The sequence below is a fragment of the Acomys minous genome, assembly GCF_964271855.1.
Source record: "Acomys minous genome assembly, chromosome: 7".
Lineage (NCBI taxonomy): Eukaryota > Metazoa > Chordata > Mammalia > Rodentia > Muridae > Acomys > Acomys minous.
In genome coordinates, this window is record NC_140488.1 from 2,287,928 (window position 1) to 2,298,257 (window position 10,330).

The 10,330-nt window shown below is 52.2% G+C and overlaps 1 protein-coding gene across 1 annotated transcript; it reads left to right on the forward strand.

Moving 5' to 3' along the window:
• Window positions 1-4,473: 4,473 nt before the first annotated feature.
• LOC311602065 (PWWP domain-containing DNA repair factor 3A-like) lies at window positions 4,474-8,371 on the forward strand (the record flags this gene model as incomplete). The annotated part of the gene is given in 5 exon segments (XM_084789756.1): window positions 4,474-4,510; window positions 6,284-6,666; window positions 6,669-7,007; window positions 7,092-7,706; window positions 8,355-8,371. Coding segments are annotated over 4 exon segments (1,173 nt in total). The 5' UTR covers window positions 4,474-4,510; window positions 6,284-6,464.
• Between the last annotated feature and the right edge of the window lie 1,959 nt (window positions 8,372-10,330).

The following is a 10,330-nucleotide window of genomic DNA, read 5'->3' on the forward strand; positions in this document are numbered from 1 at the left end:
TGACAGCGGTCTCTTTGATGCTGCCTTGTGTGGCTTAGAACCACGGTCTCCACTTGGATCCATTCTCCAACAAAGGCCTAAATCTTTCTTTCTGTGCCTGCACATGACCACACTGAAACTACCCCATGGCACAGACAGGCCCATGTTCCTTTAAGACATCACCTGGCCTCTTGCTCATCTGCCCCTGAGGAACAGCTGCCCATCTCACTGATATCATCTGCTGGGTTGTCTGCTGCATCGAAGGAAAGGGCAACCCTTTGTAAATGAAATGTGCTGCTCTCACCAGCCCACACAGGAAACAGCTTCACTCTAGTGCTGGTTGCCTGTGGCCTGATCAGGAAATTGCGATCTCATGGCCTGGAAAGACCCCAAACACACATGGATGTGCTTTATGTAGACCCAACTGTGGAAGTGTGGACGTGGATGAGTGTCTCTGTGCGTGAGCACGTCAGCAAGGGCCCTGTGGCAGAGCCCTAGGCCTTCTGCGAGCACAGAAGCCTTCCTGCCCACTCTGTTCACCCCCTTCATTGTATCAAAGCTTTCCCACACCACCCTTGCTGGCCTCCTCCACTCTGAGGTGGAATTCAGGCTCCTGACCTTGGTCTCGGGGACTATCCTGGGTCCCAATACCTAGTCGCTCTCTTACAGGGACAGACATAGCTCACCACAATCCCAGAGACCCTCTTTCTCCTTGCGGGAGGCTCGGGGGTGTGTCTTCCCAGGCATCCCTCGCTCCTGGAAAGCATTCTACCTTAGGGTAAATCATGCCTGCTCTCTGTGGACCTGGGCAATGCTGTTCCACCTGGTGAACCTCCTACCTCCCTTGCCCCAGCTCCCACTGCCATGTCCTCCATATCCAACCCTGGCCCTCCACCTCTTCACTGTCCCCTCCCATGACCAAAAATGCTCGACTTGGTGCTGTCAGGTGTGCTTCCATAAACTGGGGGCTCACCTAGGACCTGCAGAAAGTTCCTGAAGGCCTCTGCTCCCTGTGTTCAATGCCCTCACAGGTGCAAGTGTGGGTCCCTGCAGAGTCTGAGATACTGAAAGAGCCATGTGGAAAGTCCCTGGTCTCTGCAGGAGCACACATTCTGCTGTCCTGCCCACTCCTAGGAGTCCCTAACACCTCCACAAAGCTTTCCCAGGCAGCCCTTTAGGGATTTGTCTGCTGCAGAGTGTAAGAGAGGCCCATGACAACACCCCATCACAAGGCTACTGCACCCCTAAGTATAGGGGCCACTCCCTGAATAGAAGAGGCCAATATAGGTATGTGAAAGCTCACAGCAGCCCCAAGCACAGGGGCAAAGGCCCAAATTACCCCTTCATGCTAAAGACATACACCAAGCGGGGTGCATCCATACAACAGAATACTATCCCACCTTAAGAAAGAAAAGCACAGCCAGTCCAGGAACGTTCGAAGCATTTTCAGTGAAATCGGTCAGACAAAAGTCACTGTCTGTAAGGATCCCTGGGTGTGCCATGGGCAGAAGAGAAAAATCCGGAAGAGGCAAACTTACCAAGCTGGTGCCATCAAATCTGGTGAGAAAACATGTCACTGGGTGCAGGGATGGCTGCATACAGCAGTAGGCATTCCTGGGGGCAGCCAAATGGAACACAGATTCCTGTGTGACTGTTGGAGGGACGGGGGGAAGGGAGGGAGGAGAGACAGACAGACAGACAGAGACAGAGAGAGACAGACATGGACAGACACACACACACACACAGATGGGGGAGAGGGAGAGAGAGAGAGAGAGAGAGAGAGAGAGAGAGAGAGAGAGAGAGAGAGAGAGAAGAGAAGAGAAGAGAAGAGAAGAGAAGAGAAGAGAAGAGAGATTGGGTAGTGGTGAGTGTGTGTGTGTGTGATGTCCCTGTGTGTGTTTGTGGGTGGGTGGATGATAGGGTGCTGGTGCTGGTGCAGATGCTGGTGCTGGTTTGAATGAGATAGCATCCACAGCCTGGGGCTTCTGAATATCTGTTTCCTAGTAGATGGCACTGTTTGGGAGGTGTGGCAGTGATGGAGGAAATATGTCACTGGGGGTACGCTTTGAGGCTCCCAAAGCTTCCTGCCATTTGAAGTTTGATCCGCCCCCCCTTCCTGTTTGAGATTCAAGATGGATCTTTTGATGCTGCTGCCACCTGAATCCCTGAGCTGCTCTCCATCCTGTGCAGGTTCATGCTCCTCCACATTTTCTGCCAAGCGACCTAGAACACTCATTTGCATCTGGAGAAACAACAAGCCTGCCTTCTGAATTCTGGCAGGTGAAAAGGTGTACTTCTGAGACATGGCCCCTGACCTTACAGGAGGCAGAGCAGAACTGTCATCTCTTCTCTTGCCTGGTCTCAGACCCTCTGTGGTCAAAGGCCCAGCATCCTGGAATGGCAGCATCACCTTCTGTGGTCCTTGCACATGCACGCTTACTTCCTTTCATGCCTGCAGCTGCAGGGGGTGGGGAGGGGAGCTAGGTGACAGGGATGTAAGTGAACAGTCAGCCTCCTGGGTGGATTAGTACTTCCTGATTTCCACAGAGAAATGGCTACTAGGAGAAAATGTCCCCCACCCTCACCCACATGACACGGCGGTTGCCATGACAACAAAGGGGAACAAGCCATTCTTTCCTGGTTACAGATACATTTGGGAAGGATACTCACAGACTGCAGAGGTGCAGTCACTAGATAGACACGCAGAGCGCATAGGTAGGTGCCTGCAGCCAACCTGAGTGCCTGTGTGAGCTGAGCCGGTGAGTGTGCCCTGGGAGCGTGTGTGCTCTTTCACGGGACAGGAAAGGGGCTCACTACTATTGTCTGAAGTGAAGCCCCGAGGACTGGCTGTTCACCAGCCCTGTCTCTTCGTCCTTAGTTGATCGCTCTTTTGTGCCAGCTTTATCGTTTCAGGCCCTGAAAGCACAGTTCGCCAGCACATGTAAATGGATGCCTCCTCTCTGTTTGGGCATGATTGTCACAGGTGCTCTTGACAGAATGACCGGGCTTGTGTGGCAGCACCTTATGCTAGATAGCTGTGGCTTGCGCTGTCTGAGAGAGAAGCTGGAGGGCATTTAAGGAGGAGGTGAGTGGCAGTGGTGGGGTTGGGTGGGCGTGGGACAGAGGGTGAGGGTTGTAGGAGTTTGAGGCGGGTGCTGGTCTGCTGTTCCCTTGGAGGACTGTGGATGCCAAGTGGTGTCACTCTCTTGGCCGGGATACCTGACACAGGAAGTAAGAAATATCCCCAAAAGACAGCTGCCTCTAAACTGGCCACTAACCGCAGTTAGGCCGACTGAGGTAAAAATCAGTGCTGTATGGACACCCGAGGAAGAGCCAGACTGTGTCCCCTCAGCAGACATTAGTTTGTGTCTCTGTCTCAGCCTTCACCCTGCTCAGGGTTGGGTTAAGCACCAGCTGGGCAGTACAGGGTGTGCAGCCGGGGTTTCTCTGTGACCTTCCAGCTCATTGGGATCTCTCCGTGTATCTCTGCCTCCGTGTGTGAGCAGTATACACTGTACCATTCCTACACCGTCTCATCAGCCTGTCCTCCCTGTGTCTGTCTTACCACAGGGGGGGGGCGGGAAGCTGCTGTTCCCACCTGGAGAACACGCCAATAGCCTTCACAGGCAGCGATTGTGTGCAAGGTCTTGATAGAGGGCCTTTGGCACCCGGGTTGAAGCAGGGGCGGAGACAGAGATTTCAGGGTTCCATCTCCCACACTTCTCCATGAGCCTCTAGAAAAGATAGTGCTGTTTATGCGGGGAAGGTGACTATCACAGAAATGTCAGCAAACCTTTGAAAGTAGTGCACCGCGGGCAATGGCAGAGAAGGTGGAGGCAGGTGGCATTACGGATATGATTTAAGTGGGCTGTAGGAAACTTAAGGAGGTTTCAGATGCCCTGGAGCAATAGCCACACAGGGAGCGCATGCACACTGGGGAGAGTGTGGCCTGATATGACCGGTTATGTCTGGTTATGACTGTTGAAGATTGGGTTACAGATGCTGCACGGATGCCGTGGTGTGTGGGCTTGAACACACAGTTGTTATTCCCGGGTATGCTTTCTGACTGAAGTCTGTGGGGCCGAGAACGCCCTGCGTGAGGGAATCAGGAGCAAGCACAGGGCTGGGCCAGGTAGGAAGGGTGCATTCTATAAGTGTAACTCTGGCATCCTTTGTTGCTAAGGGTACCCTGTGAGGGCTGAGCTCTCACGTACACGACACATGGTGCCCAGGTGGGCGTGGGGCGGGCACGGAATGGCTGGATGGTGCTCACTCGGCCTTGGCGGAGAACAACCTCTGCCAGGAAGGTCCAGTAGAAGGCAGCCTACAGTAACTGAGGGCCTTGTGTTTTCCTCTGTGTCCTCAGGAGACATCTGCGTGACAAGGCCCAGAACTCCAAGGGGGCCGAATCAGAGCAAGGCAGCCCTGGGAGGATCACACAGCCTCATCAGAGGAAGGGTTATTCCTGGTTGGTCCCTAAGTTGAGCCCATTACTGCCACCATACACATTGAATATTGCATCATCCAACAGGTGGGGCCTGAGACCCACCCCGACCCCTTTCTGTAGATAGCCACTTTAGGCACTGTGAAATGGGGCTGGAAGTCCCTTAGCCTTGGATGGGAATACAAGAAGAGGGGCCCTGCACATTGGCACAGTGAAAAAGGAGGTAGAGTGTACCCCCAGGTGCTTATGGATACAGGGGGTGGGAGGGAAGGGCTGAGGGAGGGACTGGGGAGAACATCATTTGCCTCCCGTGTTTCTGTAAGGTTGGGAAATCCCCGGATAAGGTCTGGGGTCCCCATGCTCGGTGTGCTCACACTCACAGAAGGGATGCAGGGTAACGAGTGTTCCCAAGAAGAGCAGAGACCTCTGGACACTCCGTCATGAGCCCTAAGTCCACAGTGCTCTGCCTCATTGTGCCTTGCGGTGCCCAGAGAGTGGCAGGAAATCACTTGTGTCCTTGAATGAACAGGGAACAGAGGTGGCACCTGAGCCCTTCCTTGTTCTTCCACTGTGCTGTAGTCCTTCAAAGGGAGCACAGCGCGCCTCTTCTGAGGATGAGACAGATGTGGGCATTTTTTCCCATGGGCACACATGACATGCACAGTGCTGATAGGGACCCTACAGGCTCAAGGTAGACGCAGTCAGGAATAGAGTAGCCACCACCTCAAAAGCTCGTACACGCATGCATGCACGCATGCACACACAAATGCAAACTTGCTGCACGCTTACAGTTTCACACACATCCACACGGAGATGTGCAATGCATAGACACACACACACACAGATGTAGGTGCATGCACACACACTGAAGGGAGGCCTGATAAAGGTATGAGATTCCACTGAGAAGTCGGAGGGGAAGTAACTATGTTGAGAGGCACAGTACGGAGGAACATGAACAGGACTGCTACTCTACCGATGACATTGATTAGTACTGGACCTAGGGGTGGACAGACAAGTCACCACTCGGGTCGTCAAGTAGCTGCTGTGATTTCCTACCTGTCTAAAGATGCTATGGATTAAAATTAGGGCACAGAGGTTGTGGGCAGGAGAGTTCTCTGGTCTGGGAACAGTTGGAGGAACTGGGCCGCCCATCACAGGCAGATATGGTGTGCAGGGTCTACTGCAGACTAGACATTTGCAGCAGGAGGGTGCACAGCTCCAACAGAGACACTCACTCCATCTGACACTGCTGAGTCTGTCCGTTTCTCCACAATGGAGTGCTTTCTCTTGGGGGCTCTCTCCAAGTGTGCCCCGGGGACACTTAATCCCATACTGAGGTGCAGGATGGAGTTGGGAACCACAAATCTGAACCAAAAGATTGGAAGGGGTGGGGGATGGGGAGACCAGGAGCTATGAGGAATCCCACAAGTATGGAAGGCACGTGCACTAGGTGTCCACAGGTTTCCCAGCGGGGCATGGGGACTATGGCAGAGCAGGACTATTTCCCTAGGAAAGAGTCGAATGAGACTTCCCCCATCTGAACCCCACCCCCTGCAAGGGCATCCCAGGGGTCCCCAAGGTACTGATTGGGTGGGCAAGAAAATACACAAGCCTTGTAAAGACACCCACCTCTCTGGGAAGAAGTGCACCACCCCAGCCTCAGGGTGGGAAACAAAATGGTTATGAGTGTGTGGCACACACAGGCTCGGGAACCTTCCATATCTTCTCCTGCACCTGGAGAACAGACTTCTGTGAGCTCCCTCGATTTCCCTCACCTTACCTCACTGCGCTGATGCTCCTGTGTCCACTAAAGGCCATTTCCTTCCTCGTGCAGCTCTGTTTCCCTCTCCCACCCTCCAGGGTATGCCCACGCCCACCACATCACCCTGAGCGAAGAAGTCACTTCAAGCTTCTCACCAGACGCTGGAGGGAGGCCAGCACCTCAGGCAGGGCAGCCAGGCCGGAGAGGACCCTCAGGCAGTCAAGGAGCCCACTGCAACCCTGTGGTTGGTGACCAGCACAGCCCCAGAGTCCAGTCACCATGGACTCTGCAGAGTATGTGCTCTGCGGCTGGAAGGGCCAGCTGTGGCCTGCAAGGGTCTTGTCGAGACCCAGGACCTCAGCCCATAGTAAGAGGAGAGGGGCACCTTTCCTGGAGGTGCAAATCCTGTCAGGGGGTGAGAAGGTGAGAGTGAGGAGCGCCGAGGTGAAGCCCCTAACCCAGTCCAAAATCTTAACCGTGGATTTCTTGCAGGGAAGGGGTCACGGGGCAGTGATTCCCCAGGGCAGACCAGGGCATACAAGGGAGCCCTCAAGGTGGCCCTGGATGTTCTGGACAAGGGAAGGCCCTTGTTTCCAGGAGGGAGGGCACAAGGCCAAAGAACCAGCATGGATGCTCCAAAGGTTCCCAAAGAGCAGACCAGCTCCAGCCCATGCCAGAGCCTTCGCGCCCAACCATGCAGTCAGAGAGGCCAAGGGCTCTCCCAGAGGAGTCCTGGGAAGCAGAGGGCCCGCCCCCAGAGTCCTGTGGTGAGGAGCTCACAGAATGTGCCTGCTGTGCAAGGAGGGAAAACTCAGGTGCACAGTACTGTTGGGCCCCCTCACTTTGAAGTGCAAGGGAGTGTGCTAAGGGGCAGCTAAGTGTGGCCAAGGTCCCCAGCACCTGCAGGAAAGGCTGCTGGTAATCCTGGCAAGAGAAAGCTAAGCACATTCAAGCACAGGCCTCAGAGTGCCCCAGCCTCCATGGAGGGCGCCCGGGCTAAAAATGAGCAGCCAGCTGCCCCTAGGCCACAGTGGTGGAGGAGGAGGAGGCGCGTCTCCACCTCGCCCAAAGCCCCAAAGCCACTGGCAAGAGCATTGTGTGCAGGCCTAGAGATCCGGGCTATTGGAGGCCAGAGGAAGAATACTGCCCTCCCAGAGGACAAGGAGGATTTCAGCCTGGGGGCCCTGAAGCCAGATGCTAAGGGGGCATCAGCAGCCCGCTTGCCTCCTCTCCTGAAGCTATGGAGGTCACTCCGCCTTGCTAGCAGAAAAAGGAAGATCCACATGCTGTGTTCCCTGTGCAGGGTCCCGGAACCAGAACCTCACGTACACTCAAAGGCGTCCAGCACCAGGTTCCAGAGGAGAGGGGACTCGATTCAAGGAGACAGACAAGCCACCAAGGTGGCTTCTTCTGCCCAGGGTCCTAATACCATTGAAGGAGGAACGCTGGTCTGGTTCAAATGTCAGGACCTTCCTTTCTGGCCAGCGGTGGTCAAGAGCGTCAGCCAACAAGACAAGATGTGTAAGGCTGGTGCCTCTGGAGTCCAAAAAACATTGTCAGAACTGTCTCTAAATGGACTTATATTTGTTTGTAAGCTGCCATGTATGTAATGGGAAATAAACCCCAGTTATGTGGAAAGAGACCCAGTGTTCTTAACCCCTAAAGTGGTAGAAAGAGTCTAATAGTCAGAACCTGTGGATGATTTGATAGAAATAGTATTTGCATACACAAGAGGTCAATTACACACAAAAACTCATAGCAAGCATGACAGCATGTATCAGATCCATGCAAATTTAAGCCAAACTAAGTGACAACATATAGGAGGCTGGTGGGCGTGACATTCTGTCCCTAAGTAAATGGTAGGAGCTGTTTGGAGAAGGAGAGTTAGTGTTCTTCAAGAGCGTGGCCCTTTATAGGTCCGCCATGCTCCAGTGAGGGGCCAGCCACGAGTGTGATTGTCTTTAGGCAGCACTAATATGTCTCAGGTTAAAAGAATCACACAATGTCGGGTGGGTTTGGAAGTTGAAGTGGTATCTCAGAGATTCAGAGTACATGCTGATGTTTTCGAGGATCTGGCTTCACTTCCCAGCACTCACAGCAGGTGGTTCATGGTCACTTGTTTCTCCAGTTCTGGGGGGAGGGGTCAATGTCCTGTTTTGACCTCCATAGGCACTGCATACAAGTGATGTTCATACAGAGAAACAGGCACATCCACAAAGAGATCCAAGCCAGGATACTCATACTGAGTTTAAGCAAGGAAATAACAATAGTAGACAAGGGCAGAGTATTTGAAAATAGGAATATGAGTGATGAAGGCCAGCTATTAAGCTTCCTAGTCTGGTGGCTGCCATCATTAATTCACATAGTTTGCTGAGTCTCAGTGTCATAGCTGTTTTGTTTTGCTTTTGTTTTTGTTTTTGTTTTTGTAAGTCAGTTGTTGCTTGCTCTGTGTTATTCAATTCCTTAAGGAAATAAAAAAATCTCAGCAGCCATTATGCATTCATACAAATGTTTATGCCTTTTCACACATTCTTATATACAATATACTGCTATTCATTCTCACACACACAACAAACTCATATGTATCCGTCTGTTCAGTGTCCTGTGTTCACATTCATTCATGAATATACTCAAGACACATAAATTCACTGACATTCACACACTGTCACATATTGGCACAGTAATATGCATTCATTAACATGCACATTAATATTCTCAAAAATACATTCACACAACAAAATACACTTTACTAACACTTGAAATGTATACTAAAACTCAAATATACATATTCATTAATATCGTCACACCCATCTCTCATTTGTTCATGTGCTAACAAATTCATTAACACACACAACACAAACTCACACTCAGTACTTTCACACAATAATATATAATTACCTATTTGTCTGTTCAAATACACAGAACATTGATAAACTGGACACTCATACACAACCACTAACTGACATACTCACACAGGACACACATGATGTCATAAACACACTGACAAGTTTAATACGTCAGGTCACATATTCTAAGCCACCTGTAAACTTCCGGGCATCCTGGGGCCTCAGGTCCTAATGTCCAATGTCTTCCTTTCAAAGCCTAACCTGGGGCCTCCTTGAGTGACCTGGGAAATGAGGCAAGCACTGTCTTTCCACCCATACCGCACCTCATCACCTGCCTCCCATTCACCCAGGGAACTACATAGGCCCTCATAGGCTTGGCCTTGAATATGTGTTAGTGATGCTCCTTCTGCCGCACCCCATGCCAGCATCAGAAGAAGCCTGGAACATTTATGAAGTTTATTGAACAGAAACATTTACTGAATGGATTGAAGAGAAGGGCATGGAAACACGGGAATTCTCCAAAGCCACTAAAGCACCAGGCTCTGGGCCACCCTCCTGGGGCTTCTCAGAAGGGCCGTGTCTGCCCAGCACACTGGGAGCCCTCTGCTATTTTCTCCCTTCCCAAGGGCCCAAGAGCTACCTCTTGCAATTCCCTCCACTCTTGGAACTTTTACAAGGGATTGCCCACTGTAGGGTGGCCCTGGCCTATTCTGGCACAAGATAGTCACAGGACACTGCAAGACACAGCAAGGAATACCCCACTGACCCTAGAAAACATAGTGAAAAGGAACAAGAGTAGAATAGCGCAGCACAGTCCCCAGGTCCTACCCATGCCCAGTTCAGGTCTTCCTGCCTCCTCCAGACTGAAGTCAGTCATAAGATGAACATCAGCCAGTCCCTTGTCACCATCCGTGGTTCCCACTGGCTGCCAGGGCTGGGCCTGGGAACTTTGGGGAGCACCTGATCAGGTTAAAATGCACGTGCGCACGCGCACACGCACACATACACACATACACATACATTTGCAGGAGAACATACACAGGTGCTGGCCCAGATGTACACCAGGAAAGCAGATGGGGGAGTTAACAACACTGGGTGGGAGAGAAGCTAGTGTAGCCTCAGCTGGCATAGAAGCTCACAACATGTGCCAGGGTGGAGAGGTGGTTCACCAGGTAGTCAGGGCCTCCAGATGCCCAGGTTAATGCATGCCTCACTCACAGATTTGTACAGGGTGTGTGGGGGGGGGGGGCGGTAAGCACACAAGGGGGGAAGGGACTCACTGGACAGCTGGGCCATTCT